General features: G+C 38.4%; 1 protein-coding gene across 3 annotated transcripts in view; it reads right to left on the bottom strand.

The window, feature by feature from the left end:
• LOC149209479 (uncharacterized) overlaps positions 1-24,947 on the bottom strand; it is a 75,850-nt gene extending 50,903 nt beyond the window's left edge. The window contains exon 1 of one of the 3 annotated variants that reach the window (XM_089396374.1): positions 24,501-24,947. Coding sequence is in view for 1 of the 3 variants with exons in the window: in XM_089396373.1 (XP_089252499.1) it covers positions 24,501-24,777 (277 nt within the window). In the remaining 2 variants the exon portion in view is untranslated. The remainder of the gene's footprint in view (positions 1-24,500) is intronic. The other 2 variants (XM_089396375.1, XM_089396373.1) reach the window with 2 other exon arrangements.
• Positions 24,948-25,166: the final 219 nt, after the last annotated feature.

The raw sequence follows: 25,166 nt of genomic DNA, 5'->3' as shown, positions 1-25,166 counted from the left end.
AGCTCATCTTCCTTGGACATTCTTTGACATATGGAAATAGGTTAACAACCAAATATCCAGAGGCATCTAATAGGAGAGAGTTTGCCCCCTTACGAACCAACCATCAGCGGGTCATTTCAGGTAGCATGGTTTTCCTTTAATAATAATGATGAATAAACCTAAATTCATAGGTAGCAAGGTAGCAACCAATGATGGTTATCCTCACTTTTAGTTTACAACTGAATTATGATGAGTTTTTTCACTTTCAGAGAGAACTAAAAAAAAAGTTAAACTCAAAGTTAGAAGTGTCAAGATTTTAAACCAATAGTATAACAATCAAAAACTAAACCACAAACTCCTCATTAGCCATGAAAGTTTGCAATCTCGATCCAAACAATACCCAAGCTAACAATGCCATTATCAAAACCAAAATCATTTTGTGCAAAATTCATGTCAAGACTTGCCAATGATAGTTAAGATTGAAATTGGATGTGCATGTCTTTGTAAGAACATCAATATATAACTATCTTTACACAGTAGCCTTACCATCTAACTTCTTCCTACACTTCAAGGACAAAGCATCTCAAGAAGAGAGAAAAATTAAAAATAAAAAATAAAGAGTTTTTTGGCAAATATAATGGGTCCAAAAATGATGCCTTACGGTTTTCAAGTTCCGCCCGCAGGTGTTTATTTTTAATAAACTACACTAAAAAGAAAAAGAAAAAAGTTCCTTTTCAAATTTTATGGGCAAACTGTTGGAAAATCCAACGTGGCAGCTGCTAATTCCAATTTTCCTTATCCTTAATAATTGCTTGTGAAATTTATTTGTCTTCTTATGTTTTCTTTATTATTTCTTTATCAAACAATTATCAAGAGCAAGATAATAAAGACAGAGGACACAGAAATTAGGCTCCAAGCTAGGGCAAAACCCCTCCAATGGGAAAAGCTGGAAAAACTCTTTTCTTATAGAATTCGCTTCAAATGAGACAACAAAAACTCAAACCCTAGACCTAGTCCTCCTCCAAGTACCAAGTCATCCCTTCCAATAGAATCAGATCACCACAACTCAATCCTGCATCAACCAACTTCTAGTTGCAACTTCGGCCATGTAGCTGCTGCAGAAACCCTAATTTAGCTTCTTCAAGAGATCCCTCTTTGAGAAAGATAGATCCTTCCAAGGTCAACAAATCAAAACAAAATATTTCCTCTCCCAGCAACTTGATAATGCAACCCGTCCTACTACAACTCAGACCTGCAATTTCGACCTTCCTGGAAGTTGCAGAAATCCTAATTCTTCTCACGTGTGACAGAGATAGAGCCCAAGAACATTTTTTCTTCCTTCTTTTCTCCTTCTAGACCTTCGCTCTTCTTTTCTTTTTTGCTTCCCAACTACAAATTGAACTTCCTTTCTTGAAATCTAACTTGTGAGTGAGAATGTGTCAAACGAAATAGAATCTGCTCTTTTATATAGCCTTTCCAAGTGGTTGAATTCTCTCCTTTAGGCCAACTTGAAGATACACGGGCCGACCTATACTTTGGAGGTTTCTGAGACCTTCTAGACTCAAAATGATTTCCTTTACATGATATATTTTGCCCGGAAGGGTCTTATAAACATGATAAACATGATGTTCTCTCTTGACTCGTGACAATAAATCCTTTGACCTAAGAAACCCTAAAAGCATGAAGAATATGCTTTTACCTAGAAAACCATCAATAAAAAGCATGAAACCTATGCTTTAAAATAATAAGTTTTTCTTTTCTTCTTTTGTTTGTTATATAAGATACATATTTCAATCAATACAACAACAATTATGAAGATCGAAACTAGTTACATTTCCAACACAGACGTCACCCATTACAAAAAACATTGCCAGATTTCTAGCATCTCCCACTCAAGGACTTCCTCTCATCAATATTAGATATCATCCTTAATTTGTGTTGTTGGGGAGTACATCCCTTTCAACAAATACAAACTAATCATTGGACTTTGTGTACTTGGGGCCTTGGTACAAAGACAAGTTCTTACTAAAATCGGAGTGCGTGAAACAATGGTAGAACACTTTATTGAAGGAAATGGTTAATGGAAGAAAGTCATCGGATGTCCTTCTAACTTAAGAACAAAAGTAGTAGTGTATTGAAGGACAAGATGGAGAAGCCTTGATGCAAAAGATGTATTCTTCATTGTAGAAGGAACTTGGACATAAAGAAACACAAAACAATTGTTATATTGGAACTTGTTATGCTTCATAGCTACAACACATGGGAGCAAGGAGTTGAGTGAAACCTTCTCTAAATCAAGACAAGGCATTGTGAGAGTGCTACAAGGAGTGCTTAGCATTGCTTAGGTGTGCATCGTATTGCTAAGAAGATCTTGTGGGCTATCTAGAAATTCTTTGAGCAAATAGAATATTATGAAAACACCTTGAACAAATAAAAGAGGAGAGATCCATTGAAGGCATAAATGCTTTAGAGGAGGGTATGGACAACATTATTGGATGAGCTTCCAACATTATAAGTTCATTATATAATGGAGTCATTGAACTCTTATGTGGCTTCTTACTACAAAATCTAGCACCTTAGTGCAAAGCCTCACTAAGTGATCAAGAATGCCATCAACAATGGGAAGGACATCACTATCACCTCAACAACAACTCCCCTCGTTTTAGTGATGGACTCAAGAGTCAATCCAACACAAGGGAGACTTCTTGAGTAGATCTTAGGGATCAAGTAACTCAATTAAGTTGAGCTAAATGTCCCCTAAGGGTTCTACAAATGACTTTCACCCAAGAATAAAAACATACAATTTGGATTTCAACTGGATTAAGGTACAAATCCAATAATGTAAGTTCAAGGGTTCCTATGCCACAAACTGGCGGCTTAGGTCAACCAATAGTGGCTCAAAAAAATTCCCAAACACGTACAATAAAGAAATTAGACTTGGCTGTCATAAACTAGGGTTTTAAACAAAACTTTGCAACAAGTGAATAGCATATAACAGCAATAAGAAAAGCATCAGAATCTATCATAAAGAAGTGTACAATTAGGGCTAAATAAAGAGTAAACAAGAGAATATATTACAACAAATTTTCTAAGGTTCAAATAAATATAACAACACAATAAAACATGTATGTCAACCCTAAATTATGGCTGAAAGATGCATGCAAGTTGATACTTCTGTTTTTCCAATTAAATGCAAACAAACCCTAACCCTAGTATAATGACATCCAAGACAAATAATGCTACAAATGTTTAATTTTGTTGTAAATAACCCCTAATTACCATAGAATAGATAAAATAAGAAAATATTTAGGATTTGGCACAAGCGATAAGACTAGTGCCTTTCTCAATCTAAGGCTAATGGGGTCTACAAGTAAAAATCATTGGAAGAAAAGAAATGGTTGTGGACTCAAAGAAATCAAATGAGACAAACTCATGTCACTCAATCCTTCAATCCTAGCATCTTTCTATCTTCTTATAAAATTCAGAGGGAGGAAGCTAAACCTAGGTCACATCAAGAGAATTTGATGAAAAATCTTGCACAATGAGATTTTAGAGCCACACAACATTAGCAAACCCTTGGTGAAATTTTTAATAAATCATAATACATCAACAACAACAAGATTGGAAGAAGGAAACAACATTTGCAGAGCACATATCATCAAAGATCACCAAAAATCATCCAAGAGGGAGAACCATCCACAAAATACCATCTAGGAGAATTTTGCTTCACTAGTGCTCGATAGCACACAAGAGGAGAGACAAGTAGCTAATAAATGATCTCCAAGTGTGTGACCATGAATCCAATGGAGAATCGACCCTCTACTTATATGAGGCCTATTAGGTCAATTTCCTTAATTTTAGCATAAAAATCCCTAAAATAATAATAAGCCATGATATAAGGTGTATAGGTCACAAGACAACCACCAAAGGTAGTGAAATAAACGAAAAAACATGAAATTATGCCTCAATTAACACACACATGTGAATTATGTGTCCTCCAAGGGTGACATCATCCTCCAAAAAGGTGTCTCTCCATGAAATGCGTAATGAAAGACTCCAAGGAGTGCATCTCATTTCAAATCATGTGTCCTCATCAAAAGGATGCCCAATGGTCAAGTAAAGCATCCTCATGTCCAATGTCATTCAGAAGGGCACCAGGCACCTACATCATCCTCCAAAGCGTCAAAAAGAGAACATCATCATGCTAGGGCATGACATCATCATGGTAGACAACGTACATCCCCTCCAAAGGGGTTCCATGCAATGTTGCACTTATTGCAATACTACCAGAATTATCGCAATAATATTGTCAAAACCAACCTCGGCAATAATCATCGCGATACTTTGCCCTTTTGAAATTATCATGATAATTTCAATCTATCGCAGTAAATTCAGGTAATTATCGCAATAATTTTGAAATTATTGCCATGTCTCTGTATATTTTAACTTATTAATATTTTTTTCTCTTGACCCTAGTTTTTTAAAAGTGAGTTATGGGATTGAGCTGTGAGGATATTTTGACTATTTCCATCAAACAAACAAGGGAGGAAATCTATTGTTTTGATTTCCCATGATTCATCTCATGAGATACATAACCTGATAGTTAATCTTAATGTTAAATTCTTAAAGTAAAAGTGACATTTTCCTTTATCTTTCATTTTCATCCTTTTACTTAAATTTTTAACATTACCATTAATTGACTCAGGATGTTTGAGAGTGGTTCCGACCTCATTGGATTTCATATGGAGAAAGTAGAATTTTAGATCCCACTTAAAAGCTAGCAGACTTTAACAATTTTTAGGATTTCAAGATTGGTGGGATTTAAACGTTTCTACTACATTATGTGATGTATGAGGGTATGGAACTAACATTTAATCAAGATCACCAAGCCCTCTATGTACCTCGATGTTGGTGGCATTCACTGTTGAGCTCCTCCTTCATGACCCTAGTAAAAATATACACTTCGCTCAATTATTCATGACCCTAGTAAAATTGTACACTTTGCTCAAGCAAAATCATTGATTAGAATGTTGAGATTTTTCTATCTTATTTGAATGCTCAGAGGGTGATCTTGAAGAGGAGGATCCCGGTATAGTGAATGATTTTAATGTTATGTAGCTATTTGTTATGGCATGATTTTCTTTGGAATTCAGAGGCCAGTTAGAGCCTCTCTATTGATCTTTTTTAATTCAGAGGCCATTTTATATGCACCCTTGCTATATACATGAGAAATTTTGCAGATTTGTGTATAATAATTTGGATTCATATGTTCTTTTCAACATGAACTATATGTTCTTTTCAAAACTTGAATATTTTATGTATTTTTTGGTCGACCAATCTTTTGGTCCAATTGAGGATGTTGTTACTTCCATCAAGCAAACAAGGATAAATCTGTTGTTTTCATTGTCATGATTCATCTCATGAGATACATTTATTTTTGTTTTGATGTGATTTTGTATCATTCTATTAGATATTATGACTTAGGACAAATATCATATTTCAATATCAATGTCTGATACTTTGACATCTTATATATTGATTTTATTTTCATATTTCTATAGCAATGTGTTTATTTGATGTTGATGTTGTTTTAGAAGTTAAAACATAAAGAGAAAAATTATTATTTCGTTGGAATTTTGATGTTTTATGTTGTAACAATCACTTATTACAAAACTTCTTTATGTTGCAATATTAGATAAGAAATTGTAGGTAGAACATAAATCAAATGCACAATAGAAGACAGCGAAGAACAAAATGAGACACAACCCACAAGGTCCAATGACCAGGGCAAAACCAACAAGGGGAAAACCCAACCAGATTCTTCTTCTATTAGAAATCAATTGTTCAACAAAGATACAGAGTACAAAGAAAGATCAAGAAAATGAGTAAGTTCACCCAAATCTGGACAAGTTGTAGCATGAGGATCACTAGTAGTAGTAGCAAATGCGCACAATGAATCAACCTTCCCTTCAACTGAATCAACACTGAAACAGTAAAGCACTGAATCAACCTTGGCTCAGCAAGTTCTACTCTTACTCTCCAAGTCTCTCTCACACAATCTTTTTCAACTCTCTCCAACTCTCTCTCAAGTTCGAATTCTTCTTTCACAATTCACGAGTAGTGAGGGGAGAAAGAATGAGGCACATATATATAGCAGGAGCAACAAATCCATGCCATAAAGGAGGAGTAACTCGCATGCCAAGAGGGAGAGTAACATATGTCCATTTAGGAAATGTAACTCAAGTCATTAAGAAGGTATGCATGCCTTTGTAACTTATGCCATTAAGAAGGAGAGTGTAACATATGCATTAAAGAGGGCGTAAGAGAAATCTTTCATGACATGCTTTACTGAGAGCATAAGAGAGTGTAAGAGGAATCTTTTATGACGAGTTTTTATTGAGTGTAAGAGCTTTAATGAGAGTGTAAGAAGAATATGTCATGTCAATAATGAGTGTAAGAGAACATTACTGAGAGCCACAACTGAGTGACTTGAATTTCTTTTTAATAATAATATAATAGTATCATAAGAATAATAATATAATATTAATGATAATAATGATGATTAAGTTGAAATTGAACTATTAGGATTGATTGATGATCAGAAAGGATTTTCCATCAACAATACTTTATTACCAATTAATGCAAGATTATTTACTATTTTTGGAAAGTCATACTTGAGACTTTCTATTTTTAGAAATTATATTATTAGACTTTCTATTTTTAGAAATTCTATTTTTAAACTTTCTATTTTTAGAAATCCATCCCTGAGCTGCCAAATTTTCAACACTCCCTCTCAGCTAGGGAGGAATTTCTTTATGCAACAAAAGATCTTTGTTTTCTCTGTTCATCCGTGTTTTTCTCTTCTCTGTATCATATGGAACAATGATGTCTCATCCTAATGAAGAAGAATCATCATAGGGGAGATTCATCCATCACCCTATATTCACTTGGGAGGATTTCTACTTGCCAACATATGACAAGGATCTCGCACAACCAAGTCTCATCTTTGCTTGGGGGGTAGCCCACTTGTCAAGGATCTCAGACAAACAAGTCACATCTCTTCTTGGGGGGATAACCCACTTGTCAAGGATCTCGCACAACCAAGTCACATCTTTGTTTTGGGGGATAACCCACTTGACAAGGATCTCACACAACCAAGTCTCATCTCTACTTGGGGGGGTCCACTTATCAACACATAACAAGGATCACGCACAACCAAGTCTCATCTCTGCTTGGGGAGATAACCCACTTGACAAGGCTCTCACACAACCAAGTCTCATCTCTACTTGGGGGGGATAACACACTTGTCAAAGATCTCGCACAAACAAGTCAAATATTTGCTTGGGGAGATCCACTTGTCAACAACTGACCAGGATCTCGCACGACCAAGTCTCATCTCTGCTTGGGGGGATCCACTTGTCAACACATGACAAGGATCTCACACAACCAAGGCTCATCATCCATGACCACCCTCTCTAGGAAGGGTCACATCCGTCAATCCAAGTTGCTCTCTAAAAACCAAGAACTTCCATTTCGGCAAAGGCTAGGTAAGAATGTCGGCGATCTGGTTATCAGTCGCTATATGATGGAGTCTTACTGCTACTCTCTACACCATATCCCTGATATAGTGATATTTGATCCCAATGTGCTTGGACTTGTCATGGAACATGGAATTTTCTACAAATCGAATCCCACTCTTATTGTCACAGTGTATTACTGTCGTATCTAGCATATGCTCAAACATCTCTCCAAATAGCTTCCTTAGCTATACTGCCTCACTACTAGCCATGCTAGCAACAATGTACTTGACTTCAATCGTCCTAAGGGCTAAAAGCTTTTTTTTTGCTCATCCAAGATATCATGGCAGATCTTAAGTTGAAGCAGCACCCAAATGTGCTTTTTCTATCAATAAAGTTACCAGCCCAATCAACATTGGAGTACCCAAGTAGTCTTACATCTCTAGCAATATATTTCAATCCAATATTGATGGTCCCATGCATGTATCTCAGCACATGCTTTGCAGCAATCCAATGAGCATGAGATGGTTTAATCATATATTGGCTTAGAGTATTGACCACAAAACATATGTTCGGTCTAGCGTTCACTAAGAACATTAGTACCCTAATTAGTTGTCGATACTCAGAAGGATTTGCCATATTAGGACCTGCAGCTTCACCACACAGCGTCTTGAAGTTCATCTCCATTGGAGTATGTTAATCTAGGTTGTCATTGATGTCAATATGGCAGTGTTTGTGATGGCAAATTCTTGTGACATGTGAGGTTGCCCATTGATGCTCATTGATCATGATACTGCTCATGGAGGATCCAAGGATTGAATATAGACATAATAGAAACAGTGGAACCAGGGAGGAAAGATATCAGAAACCATCATAGAAGAGCTATCGGAGCAGTGTATCGAAAGTCATAGGAGTGAGGAGAAGCCACAAGAGCGACAAGCCAAGACAAAGTAGATCTATCGCATATGCCAAGAGTAAGAGCAATATCGGAGGAAGGAATAAACCATGGAAACCTTTTAAAAGTTCACAGCGACAGTGATCAGAACTGCGGAGGTAGGAGTGCACGGATTTCTTGATCGTGGTTGCACTCACTCCTAGCCGTCGATCTCATATTCAACTCTTAGGCCACAGTCAACTGCGAGGGTTAGGCCGTTTTTTAATCTGTGTGCTAGTTGAAGTCCCGCGAGCCGTAGATTTGATGGCCTCATATATCCAATGGATACCGGGTCATAAAGTGATCAGACGTTAATTTCAAAACCGAACCCAAACATTTATAGATCAAGGATTAATATTCGTTATCGGCTCTGTTAAACGGCGCACAAGATTCCTGTCCAATATCGCTGCTGACCGTTTGATCAAGTGTGCCTTGATCAAACGGTGGAGGATTGCCGATTAGCTAGGAAACTGGATTCGTCCTAAACCCCCTGCGAATCTCGAATCCGGCGAATCCGACACGATTCGGTCCGGATTCGTGTCCAAATCACAGGACACGTCGTGTCCGAGGGCGTGTCGCGATTTTCAGGGGCGTGTCGCGATTTTAGGACACGTGTCCGGTTTCCAGGACTCGCTAAGCTCAGCGCGGGTATGAAAAGTGCGTGTTTGCTCATTAATATTTTCATTTGGTAAGTGATTTGTGCTGTTGCAGCAAGGAGTAGAGCATTTTGGCAACTTCATAATCAAGTCTAGGCCCTAGTATTGATATGCTATTCATGGTAATGTTAAATTCTTAAAGTAAAAGTGACATTCTCCTTAATCTTCATTTTCATCCTTTTACTTAAATTTTTAACATTACCATGAAATGACTCAGGATGTTTGGGAGTGGTTCTGGCCTCATTGGATTTCATATGGAGAAAGTAGAATTTTAGATTTCATTCAAAATCCAGCAGACTTATCAGTTTTTCAGGATTTTAGGATTGGGGGATTGCAATGTTTCCATTGAATTTTGTCATGTATTAGGGTATGGAACTCGTATTTAATCAAGAGCACCAAACCAAGAGCTTCTGAATATGTCGCTCCCGCTCCCGTTTTCGCTCCCGCTCCCCGCTTTCGCTCCCGCTCCCCGCTTTCGCTCCCGCTCCCAAGTAACACTGTTCCTGATGATATGGGTCTGGACACCATTGTTGAGTTGGCATTGGCCAACATGGATCTCAATGATCCAGTGCTAGAGCCTGTTAGATTTGATGACTTAGAGGGGTCAGCCTCCATACCAGCAGATGCAAAGGCGACTATGGATATAGGGGAGGAGGAGGATGTAGAGGAGAGCAGTGGGGACCATGATGATGGGGACAGTGATGCTGATTTTGATGATGATTGATGCCTTGAGGCTTGTATACCTGTAGTTGTTTTATATTTTCTATTTCTATTTGCCATTGGCATTGCACCAACACTACCTATGTAACACATTTTGATTTGATGACTTAATGAGAAAACTACAGTTGTTAGTGTGTTTATCTTACTATCTTGTAGTTGTAAGTTGTCTTTCAGTTATGAATTATGAATCATGATTCAAATTTTTAATAGATTTATCATTTATGTGACCAGTACCAACATTTATTTGAATTTTGTATGTATTATGCATGCTAATAGCTATAGATGAAGATCTATGTTTGAAATCAATAAATTTGTATCATTAATTAAAATTTGTGTAAGAAATATGATAATATCTAATTGTTAATATATATATATATATATATATATATATATATATATATATATATATATATATTTTAATATATATATATATATATTTTTTAATAAAATAATATATAACGTGTCCTAACGTGTCCTGTTCCGGGGGGTCAGCGTGTCCCGAATCCGACACCACGAATCCCGAAGCCTACGTGTCCCGAATCCCCGTGTCAGGTGACTTAGCCGATTAGTTTTGTTGATCAGGTGTATATGATCAACCGTCGGATCGAAGGGTGAGATCAATGGCGGAGATTGAATCTGATAAGGCTTGGGCCTGAGCAGACCCGAGAAGTTTATGGACGCGGGTTTATTTTATTTGGGGTCCGATTGTGCTTATCGCATATCGCATGCGAGAGGAGGAGTCTTAAGAAGAAGATGAAGAGTCACATGTTGGTGTGATCCGCGATATTGTGATCAATTTCAGCGAAGGAAACTTCAGCCACAGGAACGAGGTCATTGCACAATAGAAAAATTAACCAATTGTTGTGGCTCATAAAACCTTCGATTGTGATATAACATTGCGGACCTGCTACACCACTATAAAATTTCTTTATACAATATCGCATCCGCAGTATCGCTAGTTTCTAAGGGATGTCAAACCGCCGATTGCGATAAGGTTGTGGACCCAACAGATTTATTAACAATTGTTTAATATCATATCACATCTGCTCCATTGGCAGTAGGAGAATTGGCTATGTTATGTGCAAACCTCCGAAAGTTGTGATTGTGGAATTAAAGGAATGACTCTGATTCTCATGAAATTGCAATTGCGGGATTAAAGGTGATGACTTGGCATGTGGGACCTCGATGTGGGTATAGCAGCTCTTATATGGTTTCCGTGAATAATCAAGTCTATGGATAAAAGACTCTCTGATATATATTTTTAATATACAAGTCGGCCTCCCTCCAATAGATGTGTCCTTTGGTCATTGGTGAAACTCGTATAAAAACGAGTTAAAATGCTTCAGTTCTGAGTATCTATCTCGGGCATAAAAATAGAGCATAAAGAAGTTCACAACTCGTGAACTTGAAGAGACAGAGGAAGCCGAAGGAACAGTAGAAAGAAAGTCGAAGGTCGAGCGAGCGAAAAAGGAAGCCAAAGGTCAAGCGAACAAAAGTGGAAGCCGAAGGTCGAGCGAGCGAAAAAGGAAGCCAAAGGTCAAGCGAACGAAAGTGGAAGCCGAAGGTCGAGCAAAAAAAAAAGTGGAAGCCGAAGGTCGAGTGAGCGAAGAAGGAAGCCGAAGGTCGAGCGAGCGAAGAAGGAAGCCGAAAGGTCCAGTGGAAGAAGAAGGAAGCTGAAAGTCGAGCAGTCGGTTGACTGGGTTATTTATTGAAAAGCTCAGACCTGTGTTTGATAGTGATTGAGATAACAATTCAAAAGGACGCTCTGCAAATCTAAGAAGATTATTTAAGTATGAACAGGGTTGCTTTTAATTGAACGCACAATATGAAAACGCGACAGTCACTCCTCTAAAGAAGTCACTCCTGAAGCAGTTAATCCTGGAGCAGTCACTCCTGAAGCATTTACCGTGACAGTGAGAACAGAGGCTTGAAACAGAGAGTTGCTTTTGTGTAGAGCTTAGTGCAGTTCATTGTAGACACATTGGAGTTGTGTGAAGACTCTTGTAGATCATGATGGCTATTTGAAATCATCGTGAGGTAACTTTGCAGACTTTGTTTGGGCAATATGAAGAATTGTGAAGACTCCTTCATATGAAGACAGGTTGTCATTGATGTAGCAATGAAGTTGTAGATTGACAGAACACAATGAAGAAGATTTTGAGAGCAGTGTAATACAATCAAAACATTTCTTGACAAGATAGGGTCGAAGCCCTTGGGGTTGGTGCCTCAGAATTGGAAGGATTGGTGTCCTTGGAGTTGGTGCTCCTAAATCCAAGGTTGGTGCCTTGACAAGATAGGGTCGGAGCCCTTGGGGTTGGTGCCTCAGAATTGGAAGGATTGGTGTCCTTGGAGTTGGTGCTCCTAAACACAAGGTTGGTGCCTTGAGAAGATAGGGTTGGTGCCCTAGAGGTTGGAGCCTCACAAAAGACCAAGTTGGTGCTTGGCAACAGGTTGGAGCCTTATATATATTGTACCTAATTTATTGTAAAGATTATATTAATAAAAGCATTTATTCCTATTGTTCATTTTTTGTTCTAAATATAAATGATTTAACTGGTAAAAATAACAATTGAAAAGAAATACTGATTCATGGATTTACATTTTGTCATACCAAATCTTTCTAGCAACTTGACAACATATTTTCCTTAAGAAAGGAAAATCTCACCAGGTCTCTTACCATACCTTTAGGCCCAGAAAGTAGTGCATCAAATGAATATCTTTCCTTTCAAAACTCAGAAGCTAACTCCCTCTTACACTGGAGGGTAAGAGGTTCTCCACCTGTCAAGAATAAGTTATCAATATATAAAATACCAAAATCAAAGGCATACCTTGGACCGTTTTGAAGTAGAGATTTAGATCAACATTGCTTCTGGTAGAACTAAGCTTCTTCAAAAAGCTATCAATGCGGGCATATCAAGCTCCTTGGGGCTTGCTTCAATCCAAAGAGAGCTTTCTTCAATCTTTGAGTCTTGGAACTACATCCCATACATCATTATGTATGATGGACTCATGATCTTCCGCCATTGTATCATTCCATACTTGATTTTTCATTGCTTCTTCAAAAGTGCATGGTTCATCTTAAACAATGTTGCTCATGGCCACCACATATTCCTTGAACCGACATGGTTTCTTGCTTTCTTTGAAGGTTCCTCGAGGAGCACCATGTTTATCAGCGTCTTACAAAGTGCCACAAAGCCATAATTGTCTCTTTCTAGCACATGGGAAAGGATCCAAGGAGTCCATAAGATCCATGGGTTCATCAGCAAGATCGGGCTCGGGCTCAGGCTCAAGATCTTCTTGTGCATCCAAGGCATCATCCTATCATTCAACATTAGCAGGAGGAGTATATGTGGCTTTTCAAAGAGCTTTCTCACCTTAAGCTTCCAATTTGGTACTTTTTTCCTTTGGCACATGAAAGTAGACAAGGCAGTCAAAGATCTTTAAGTGCCCATTTTGTTCTAGGTTATATGGTACGATGGTCTCTTTCTTGATTCCAACTACCTTGCAGAAGTCTTGAGATCTTGTACACTTCATGTCCACTCAACTCATGGGATGCCTCAACGTCTTCCTCAATCTCGATACAAAGGACTTGGTTCTCACATTCATCAAATGTACCTGTTGATCCCAGAACAAGAGCAAGAGCAATAGTAGCAAAGTAAATAAACATAATGAACGTATACATGGTGATGAGGCAGGTCTTTTTTTCTTTTCTAGATGTGAGAGTGGCTCCATCATTATCCTTGCACTAGCTTCATCTTGGAGTTTACTCTTTCAACATTAGCAGGAGGAGCGTATATGGATTTTCAAAGAGCTTTCTTACCTTAAGCTTCCAATTTGGTACTTTTTTCCTTTGGCACGTGAAAGTAGACAAGGCAGTCAAAAATCTTTAAGTGCCCATTTTGTTCTGGGTTATATGGTACGATGGTCTCTTTCTTGATTCCAGCTTCCTTGCAGAAGTCCTGAGATCTTGTCCACTTCATGTCCACTCCAGTCATGGGATGGCTCAACATCTTCCTCGATCTCGATACAAAGGACTTGGTTCTCACATTCATCAAATGTACATGTTGACAGAACAAGAGCAAGAGCAATAGTAGCAAAGTAAATAAACATAATGAACGTATATATGGTGATGAGACAAGTCTTTTTTTCTTTTCTAGATGTGAGAGTGGCTCCTTCATTATCCTTGCACTAGCTTCCTCTTGGAGTTTACTCTTCCTGCACTATTCTGCACCCTGATGATCTTTAGGATTTGTTTTTCTTGATCGCATCCTCATCAAGAAGTTAGTGAAAGAATCATTCAAATACTCATGCGGGAAGAATAACCAATGATCTATAAAGATAAATCTAAACAAGAGCAGTGACACAAAGAAACAACATAAGACTTGAAAATACTTATTTTTTAATGGGGATTGAAGAAAGTTGTTAGCTCCCTCTTGATCTAGCCTCTATAAGTTACCATTGTCCATCAATCATATGTCATTGGCAGAAGAAATGCATCTTTTTGAACACCACTTAGCAAACTCCATCATGATCCACTCTAATCTCAGGTATTTCGGAAACCATCTTTCTCACATGAGGTAATGCTTTATAGTGAAGATGAGTGAACTTTCAGTGTCATAGTTTATATTGATGATTACTTATCATCAATCAATGCATGGATAGGTCTTCCATTGACTTTATACAGACCTTCACATGTTGATCTCAAAGTGAAGGCATCTCTCATGCTGGATCTCATCGACCAAGAGAGAACTTTACCATTTATTAAAGAAACTTTCCTTCCTTTATATTCTAAAGCAGAAATAGAAACAAGATTCTTTTTCAGACTAGGTACATACAAAACTCCTTGAAGAGTTGAGGTTTTACCATGATCCAGATGGAACGTAACAGAATCAGATCCCTTTACAGGATATGTAGAGTTGTCTCCAAGAATGATTTTCAAATCGGTCTCCCTCTCAACCAGATTAGAGAGCACTTCTTTATAGCTAGTAAAGTGCCTTGAGGCACCACTATCAACCAACCAGTTGTCACAAGAATCTGCAGGAGAGGAACTAGAAAGAGCAGAAACAAGAAAGTATTTTGATTGTGTTTCAACTGCATTGTTATCATACCTTGGGTTCCTTGAAGAACAGAAGCTCTCTTTATGAGTAGAAGGAGGTTCTCTTCTTCCTCTATAAACAGATTTGTTGGAACAGATGTTGACATTGGATCTTAGTGCTCTTTGATTTTCTGGACAATCACGGGCATAGTGGTCATTCTTATGGTAGTTGTAGCATTGGACTTTTGATAAGTCCTTGTTCCATTTGGAGGAACTGTCGGGAGCAGACTTTTTCAAATAGTTATGGTCTCTTCTTTCTTTCTTCTTCTTGCCTTAAACAACAAAGGCAGTAGGTTCTGCCTCCTCATGCTTGGGAATTCTTCCTCTAGAAATCATTTTGGCTTCTTCTTGACTGCACTTTCCCAGGAGTTCATCAAATGTATGAAACTTGTCATTATTAATGATGGTAGTAATAAAAGTTCCCCAAAAAGAAGGAAGGCCTCCAAGCATAACTAGGGCCAGTGCTTTATCAAAAACAACTTCACCAGAAGTTGACAATTGATATTTGATTTTTGATATCCTCATGAAGTATGCTTGAATTTTCTCTCAGTTCATCTTAATATCCTTGAATTGACCCTTGAAAGCAAGAATTTGACTCAAGTTGTTCACTTGACACATTCCAATCAGCTTGTCATATATTTCTTTGGCTTTCTTCAAGTTGGAGACATAAGTGATGAGGTGGTCTCCAAGAGAATTAAGAATAATCTTTTTGGCCTTCACTTCTCCTTTCTTACATTTGACCTTGATAGCAGCATTGGATTTTTCAGCTAGTTCTGCTACCTCTCCTTCAACATACTTCAGAACATCATGTTCCTCAGAAGCAATATCCAACGTGGCCTTCCAAGAGAAGAAGTTTGAAGCACCAACCAGTTTCTCTTCATTCTAAAAGAGGAAGACATTTTGATCTGCTCAAAAAAAAATTAGCAACAAGTAGAAAGGGACAACAAGAGATATTTCAGCAGCAAAAGAGGAGATATTTCAACAAAAAATGAGCAGCATAGAAAGAACAAGTGATATTCAGCAGAAAATGAGTTGCGGATAGAGTGGCAGCACTTCATATTTCAGCAGAAATGGACTGTAAGTAGAGTGGGCAGTAAGAGATATTTTAGCAGAAAATGGGACGCAAATAGAGTTGACAGCAAGAGATATTTCAGCAGAAAATGGGTTGGAACAACACTTGTCTTCTTGAGCTTGTATTCAACAAAGCTCTGATACCATGTTGAAATTCTAATGTTCTATGTTGTAACAATCACTTATTACAAAATTTCTTTATGCTGCAATATTAGATAAGTAATTGTCGATAGAACATAAATCAAATCCACATCGATAAGTAATGTTCAAGCCATCAAAGTACTAAACAACAAGCATTACCTTCAAATGTCCTACTAGCTTATGATTGTACACAAGTTACCATGCTTAAGTATGGGAGGTTATCACATGGCCCTATTAAGTGTTTCCAACTCTAAGATGAGGAACAATTCCTAAGTTGACCCTTTTTGAAGATATGTGTAGGTGATAGGTGTTATAGAATGGGGTTTACATGCTATTATATGAAGTCAGTGTTCCATGAAGAAGGGCCCCCTAGGGTTGGGAAGTGCACTCCCCATGTTTCCCACACTCTTCGGACAAGGGGACGCCTAGCAACCCCCCCCCCCCATTTTTGGGGAAATGAACAGGGAAACTTTTCCCCAATGTGGGGGATGTTAGAACTTAGCCTAACCCGGCACCCAATATTAAATTCCAATAAATAAATTACTGAACAAATACATAGCTAAGTCCCTAACACATAAAAATTGAGCAAAAGCAAATTACACGATCTGAATGACACAATCACAAACAGATTTATGCCCAACAAATCAATTCTTCATTAATTAAATAGAACCTACTTGGGCTCCCATCGTGGCAAAATGGCCCAACTGAGGAATTACATATACAACAGTAAACCTAGATTTGTCTCCCTCGTTGTTCCTTGCACCTTCCTCAGACCCAACACACCAGAGTATCACACTCCTCCTCCTGAGGCTAGTGACACTATTATGTGTCTTCTCCTCACCTTAGCCTTGTTTTTATAACTTTACATTGAACCAAAACCCTAACCCTAATCTCAAAGTGATTAACAACAGAGATTAGACCTCACCTCACTTGAGATCAACAGCTAAGATTAAAACTTATTCACTAAGGTAAATAATTTACTTTTTCTAAGTTCTATTTTAGCTCAATAATATAACATCTTAATGTGTTTTTTCCTAAGTTAAACTTAGGCTAAGTCACATCAACAACTTGCTCAACCTAGAGCATGTGTTCAAAGGTGATATGTGGGCGACTTCCGCATGCCAAAACATAAGTCCTGTGCAGAAGTACCTGCCCGAGCTACAAACTTCAACGGGGGATGCATTTTCCCCAAAAGGGGTGCTAGTGGGCATCCCCCCTCAAAAAAAGCAAATGTTTGGATGTCCCCCTTAAATTTTGCCTAGAGATATTAATTTATGAGTGGAGAAGCCTAATATTCAACCCTAGGGCCCTATTAATTCTATGTAAGTAATGGTAATGTTAAATTCTTAAACTTTTACTTAAATTTTTAACATTACCATTAATTGTTTTAGGATGTTTGAGAGTGGTTCCAACCTCATTGGATTTCATATGGAGAAAGCAGAATTTTATATCCCACTCAAAATCCAACAGATTTCAAGATTGGGGGGGGACTTTCAACATTTCCATTGGATTCTATCATGTATGAGGGTACAGAACTAGCATTTAATCAAGAGCACCAAACCCTCTATTGTTGAAATTAGGGGCAGCTTCAAGATAATTTTCCCCAAGAGGAATCTAATTACCCCAAGGAGAAGCCCAACTACCGCAAAGAGAAACCATCTTGATTCAAGAGAAAATTCAAATGGTTAAAGGAAAATTAATTAGTATTTCTTTCATTAAATGATGTGACTCAAACTTTATGTTGGGAAAGCAATCACATTCATCTAGTCGACCTCTCCTCTTAGCAATAAAAGAATAAATAATGAGTGGGTCTTCCTCAAGTCGGCCTCGCCAAATTAAGGGTTATGTTAGAGTTAAGGCAACCCCATGGCTTCCTCAACGCCTAATATAAATTAAGAGGTCGTGTAGCTTATTCGTCACCAACGATCACACTCATTTCTATCTCTCTTATCTGTAGCCAAGAAGTATGAGGTCTTCAACAAATATGGAAGGAAAGAGGGTCGAAGTTCTATTCTTAGGCAAGGGTTTCTGTTGGAAAGGGTTAAGCCATAAAAGGAGGCCATAACGAGCCTCTATTCGAATTGCTCAAAAAGGCCGCAAGGTCTGTACATATGCGCATGGATTTCTAGGGAAGGTCGAAACCTAAATGAGGTCTAATCTAACCTCTCGTTTGGACATGACTAGGAGAAGGGATGGCCGAATTTCTAAGGCACATTTTGGGCAAAAGTTCGTCACAGATTTTCATTGTCACAAGGTTGCATCTTCTATGTGATATTGTAGGAGGATCAAGCCCTAAACTAGGGTTGGTCTGAAGTCATATTGTGCTGGCATAGACTTATGTCATATGGCTGAATTTGCTTGTGAAGCAATGCAGGAGATAGGGATTATTTGCAAAGAGGAAAAGCGCAAAATTTGAGGTGGTTTGGAGATTAGAATGAGGGCCAATGCATTAGCTTCAAGAAGCCCTAACTAGGGTCGAATCTTCAAAGATAATCTGTGCACAAGTTGAAGTGTTATTAAGGGCAGAAATATGGCGTCTTTCAAAGGTTTGTATATGTCTTTTGTCTTGATGAACTTGCAAGTTGTTGAGGTCCAGTTTGGCTCGTTTGTATTGCAATTTATGCACAAGTGTAATGGGTTGGTAAAATTTGTTTGGATAGCTCTAAGTTCAATCCCTCATGAAAGACAATAAGGGTTATTAGTAAACAAAACTGAGATGCTCCAAGAATTGACTCTTTGAGGATGCAAGATGTATCCTAGAGGTTTAGTTATCAAGCCCTAGTTATTCAAGGGTTTAAACAATCAAAATAAAAATCCATAAAAATTGTTATGCGCTGTTAAAAATGCAAACATGAAAATCTGGGATTTGATATAAAAATAATAGTACGATAGCGATTGAACTGATACACTGAATCTACTTCCTCTCTTGTGCTTGCAGCTGACAAATTGCGAGCATTGGCTAGATTTCCAGAGGGTGACTCATTCTGGAATGTAGATGGGTTGTGTACGTGGCATCGGAGAGTTCGAGAACCATGCAGTTGACTACGTCGAAGAGGCATTTCATGGCCATCTGTTGGTTGTGGTTTAACTAAGAAAAACCAAAATGCATCCCATGTCAAATTTTGCACCTCTCTGATTTGTTATTCTCTGCTTGCCAGGTCTTGTCTCCATTGATCTTTTAGTGCTTTTGCTCTCGGGAGTTTTCCTGGAGAGCAATCGGAGATCAAATTAGCCATACATAAATTGTCATTTACTAATTCGATTACCCCGTTCATTGTATCCCTGGCTCTAGAAGTCGCTCTTTCAGGTTTTATTCGCTGTGACTCCCATTCCGAAAACAAGATTTCCTTGTGCATTTCTTGTATTTTTGGCAAATTGGCAGCCATGCCTTCTTCTGAATTTTGCCAAGAGAGAAAATTTGTTATCTTTTCATCTGCTTTTTCAAATTCCAGTCTAGCGTCAATTGCGTTTTCAATCAGTGATGTAGAGATATTGCACAATGGGTCAGCCAATGATATAGTATGGCAAAGGATGTTTAACTATCGGGATAAGGCTTTGGTTACTTCCAAGGCTTCTTTCCGGAAAATTTTGGTTAGGATGGGCGGACCCACCTATGGTTTTGTGCATGATTTTCACACATGTTTTTTGGACGCGATGGTTTTCGGTCCATGGTATTGGATGCTTCGGCATGTATAAATATGTATTATAACATTGAAAGGAACATAATGAAAAATCACGCTGGTAGTCCCGGTTTTAGGATCCAGAGGAAAATCTTTGTATATATGTGTTTTATGTGTTATGCTCTCGCATTGTTTATTTTCTGTGTTTTAGAATTCGTATGCAGGTAATTTCTGTACAGGGTTGAAACCTACACATACAACTTGGAGGCTTCTCTACTTCTAATGTGTGGAAGAGGACAAATTTTTGGACTGGTTTTGGAAGCCGAAAATTTCAGAGATTAGGGCAGCGTTGACTTGGACTGTTTGACCATGCGTTGACTTCATTTTGCAGGGTAGAATTCTGATTTCTAAGGACCGCATTAATTGGCACGGTTTTCAAGGTGATTTGGGACACTTTGACCGAGTTGTCTTCAGCGTTAAATTTATGATTTGACCGTAGAAATTACAGTAGACTTTGATTCGGTTGACCGAGTTGTTTTTGGGTTAACTTTGACTCCCTCGGTAGGTTGAATTCCTCTGGTGCTAACCGAGCTGCTTGGAGGGCATTTTGAGGCTACTTTGACCGTCGTTGACTTTTTGGTTAGGTTTGCATTGACTGTTGTTGACTATTGATTTGGCAGGACTTTTTTGGGCATGTAATTCTAATATTTGTACACTCTCTCTCTCTGTTGAACTATTGAAGAATAATAAGAAGATTTGATCAAAGTGTTTTCCCCACATTGGGGTTTGTCCCCAACATCTACCATATCTTGTGTCCTCTTGTCTTGGCTTGTCTTCTACACATGTTTTTATGTTCTATCTGCATTTACTGTCAATGTGTTTAAGTTAATGTGATTGCTACTAGATATGATTGGGGCTTGGAAGTTGTCATTGGGCTGCTAAAGGAACATCAAAGTAAATTGTGCTAAAGCATAGAACATCCATTGTTATCTAAAATTAACACTACCCAAGAGGACAAGGGTTATGATGTCATCTTCAGCAAAGGTAAGGCTTACCTCCAGCACTTAGCTTCTGGATGTAAGAAGCAGATAGGTGTGAGGATGAAGAATCCCTACATGCTACAGGTTAAGACAGGCACACCATTGAGCAACAAGGCAAGAAGTGTGCAGAGCAAAGCTCTGAGGGAGTCCCTAGAGCAAGAGCAGATTAAAGCTCCCAAGAAGGAGCCTCGGCTAGTATCACAGTTTGAGTCTCGGCTAGTTGGCAAGTGGTCAACCAACAAGATGATGAGGAGAAGAGACCAGGGCAAGTGGAGGCAACCACTCAGTCAGTGACTCCTAGTACAAGGAAAGTGCAAACCAAGTGGGCAAACGAGTTGTTTACGGAGGATTAAGAGAGAGTTGGACATCCCAATACCACCTTCAGGCAAAGTAAACAACCACTGAGATACACAGGGTAGATGGCACTTATGACTTTGGTGATAAACTCAAATCATAGGAGCATGGTTGGAAAGAACAAGTCTTCAAATCAGATTTTGCAACAAGAAGCAAGGAGGTCTTCTAGTTCAAAGGGAGTAGTTGCAACAACAGATAACATGATAGTGTTGGAGACAAATCCAAGAGGTGTTGGAGACAAATCCAAGAGGAAGAGATTCTTCCAAAAGCACCTTCCTCGCTAAGAGGGAGTGTTTAAAATGTAGCAAGCAAGGTCTTCTGGCTTGTGCCTTGGCCAGTGAAGACCTCGAATTGTCCTTTTCCCAGTATGAGTGTTGTTGAAAATGTAGCAAGCAAGGTCTTCTAGCTTGTGCCTTAGCCAGTGAAGACCTCGAGTTGTCCTTTTCCCAGTATGAGTGCGAGCTCTTGAGCTAGACTTCAATTAGGATGAGCCATTTCGAGTAACCTAGAATCATCAAGTTAGCATGCATAGAGTTGGAACTTCAATTATGTTGAGGGAAGGATGGGTTAAGAACGCCAATGTTCATTGGGGAGAGAAAGAGTATCACTCTTAGTTAACTCATCAATCAGAACTCGAGTTCTAAATTAGAATTGGGCCTCCTTACATGTTTGAATCGGGCCTATAAAGAGGAGGATGAAGGCACAAGAATTCGTTGTTTTTTTGTGCTCAAAGGTTTGTGTGACAGTGACAAGATAGAGCTCACAAGTTTGTGAGAGAGCCTTGATTGTGGAGACCACACGAATTGTGTCCTAAGAAATTGGAGGCACAAGTGCGCTAGGATTTAGGAGTTGGTTGTACGAGGAGAAGAGAAATTGGGTCCTAAGAAATAGGGATTTTCCCTATTTCCACAAATTCTCTTTTGGATAGGCAGGAAATCCACAAGGAAATAAGGATTTTCCCTGTAAAGTAGGCGTTAATATGCACTAGAGAATAGGGGCTCATGTGCGCTACGAAATAGGTACCTAGTGCGCAAGGATTAAGGAGCATCTAGTGCGGAAAGATCAAGCAGAAGAGAGCAGGGTTTTGCAGAGCAAGTCAAGGAGGAAGCAAAGAGGCAATTGTGTGCTAGAGGGTTGAGATCAAGCAAGTTCAATACCAGCCATGATCAACTGCATCAGCTAAGAATTGTGTGAGTAGCATAATGCTTTCTCAAAGAGACAAATTGCTCTGTAATAGATCCAAGTGTTCAAGAACCATCAATAAAATAGCCACATCAAGCAAGCAAGTTTTCACTGTTGGGTTTCCTAAGAAAACAGGTGTATCAATTTGTGCAAGTGCTTTTATCTCTAGTTTTTATTTTGTTGCTCATAAGTTGTCAAGAAACTTTGTATCATGGTGAAAGTAAATTTGGTTTCAGTATTTAGTTGTCTTGTTTTCAGTTATTCATCTAAGTGGTTACACAGTTTCATGGAAATTTAACAAACTCATCCTTGAAATCAGTGAAGGGTTCACTCAAACTCGACTTGAACTCCACTTAGAATTGGCTCAGTTCAAATTTTAGGAGTTGGTTTAATGAAAAAATATATTCTAAATATTCCAAACCATTGGAGACAAATTATGAAAAGTTTGCTCATATATATACCATGTAAGGGTGAAGCACCAAGTGCAATACATATCTAAAACAAAATGCATAATCAGCGAGGCTCTAGGCAACATCTAAAGTCCCAAAACCAGCATGCTACAAGCTACTAGCCTACTACATATCATTGATAAACATGAGCAATCATAAAACTCATAACCACAAATTGGAAATGGAATCCTCGGCATGAGCTAGTGCTTACCCTACTTAGTGCTACTCCTACTAGTGGATAATCTAAACAATCCAACCCAAGTCATCAATACAAGATCAAACTTTGTCGAGTGAATCTCCTCTACCCATTCTGAGGTTCGATGGATATCATCCAACAAAATGCCTTTGTATCAGGTCTTCTTTTCAATAACTAGAGCAATTATTTTTACATTCTGGAACAACTACTTTCTAGAAATCCAAACTGCTATTTTTAGCAAGTCGATATTTCACAAGTGGCATGTAGTAAAAAAGAAAGGTGACATTTGGCATCTTTTGATGGTTTATTGGACTTGTCTTCAACTCAATGCAGCTCAATTTGCTGGAATTTTGAAAACTAGTAAGTCTGTTGAATTTGGGATGAGATGTGAAATTCTATTTTCATCGTATGAGGTCCAATGAGGTTGGAACCCCTGTCAAACATCCTAAATAATTAATGATAATATAGAAAAATAAGTAAGAGGGTGGAGAGGGAAATAAAGAGAAAATGAAAAGAGTGCAAACAGCAAGGGAAATATAAAAAAATGCAAATGTAGATAGAGAAATATAAAGAAAACGAATAAATTTTATTTCAGAAATTTTATATAATCATTCCAAGTTAGCTTGTGGCTCCAACAACTTCTAATGCTCTCAAATAATCAATAAAGTGTGTTTTTAGGGTTTAGAGTAAGCGAAACACTAGTTTAGGTTAAAAAATAATATAAAAAATGATTCCCAAAAAATGGCACCTCAGCCTACAGAGGACCATTTTGGTATGGACTCGGTCGAGTAGGTGTGGACTCGACTGAGTTGGACCAATTTGGTGCCGAGTCAGCTGGTTCAGTAGCAAACCCATCCCTTACACGATGCGGTGGCCAAGTTAGTGCCTTCGAGGGTCAACTCAATCAACTCAGCTAAGTCCAAGTCCCATTTAGCCAAGTTTTAAAACACTGATTGTGCATCTAATACAACCTACACAGCTTCATAATTATGAAATAACTGTTCTGGGATGTCAGATGCTGAACCCTGTGCAATCTAAAATGAAACATTCAGGTTCTGGTGAAATTTGCACCTCCGTAATTTAAACATGAACCCTCCCTATATTTGTTAGGTATTCAGACAGCCCTTCTATTATAAATACCCCAAACCAGCCCAATGGCTAAATTCAACCACTTCAAGTTGTCACCGTTATTGCTGGGCAATTGGCACGCTAGTTTATATCATACTGTCTATGAGGGATGCCATCCACACATGTAAGAAAGTATCCCTTGGGTTTCCCAATAGATTTTCCTCGGGACAAAATTGCCGCTCCTACAGTAACCATTACGAGTGCAATCGTAAGCAGCTAGGCCGCGATAATCGACAATCCACAAGCGCCCAATGTTTGACAAAGTACGACCATTCTCTAAATCATGTATATTCTTTCATCTGAGTTTTTAGAAGAAATAGGAAGCATTTATTTTCTAAAGAATAATCATTGTCTGCTACAGAGATTTTTCCCTCCATTACAAGACAAAACAAAAGTCTGAAAAAGAGCAAAAGGTTACCGAGAGAGAGAGTACTGCGATCCCGAGTATTAACACTGAGATGAGATACGAGCTTCGCTTCCGCCACCGCATTGTGTAATGGAATCAATGTCTCCGCCCAACGCCTTCGTAAGCTCGCTGCATTATTCATCAATGGACTTCTGCGGTTGTTGAAGTGGGGTCTAGGGTTTGATGGCTCAGGCCGGGTTCCTGCAGCTCTGAAGGAGCTCCTTCCGCTGCTACTCGAACGAACGGCAGACCTTACAGACCTTGAGAATGCGCCATAGCGTGACGCCATTGAGATCACGGAGAAAATGAAATTATAAGAGAGTGGGCTGGGTTTGAAGAGTTACAGGGGTTTATGGTGGGGTTTTAAGGGTTTAGAGGACTACCACACACGGTCACTCTCTATGGAAGTGGATTTTCTGAAGCTAGTGGTATAGTATAGATGTAGTATTACTGTATATCTTCATTTTTTTGTTCAATGTTGGGCCAGCGCAATACTTTATTTTAAATAGTAGGAGGTGGAGTTCAGAGTTTTTTAAAGGTTAAAAGGGTATATCTTTTATATAGTGGTATTCATAAATCTGTTCTAAAATATTTTGATTTTTATGACTATTAACATTTAAATTTAAAATTATAATGATAATTTTGAATCTTAATTTTACTAAAATGATCCCAACTACT

The sequence above is a fragment of the Pinus tabuliformis genome, chromosome 1_2 (assembly GCF_031772625.1).
Source record: "Pinus tabuliformis cultivar Carrire ecotype Pingquan chromosome 1_2, CPIR1, whole genome shotgun sequence".
Classification (NCBI taxonomy): Eukaryota; Viridiplantae; Streptophyta; class Pinopsida; order Pinales; family Pinaceae; genus Pinus; species Pinus tabuliformis.
Note: the sequence above shows the minus strand (reverse complement) of the source record. Positions and strands in the feature narration are given on the sequence as shown.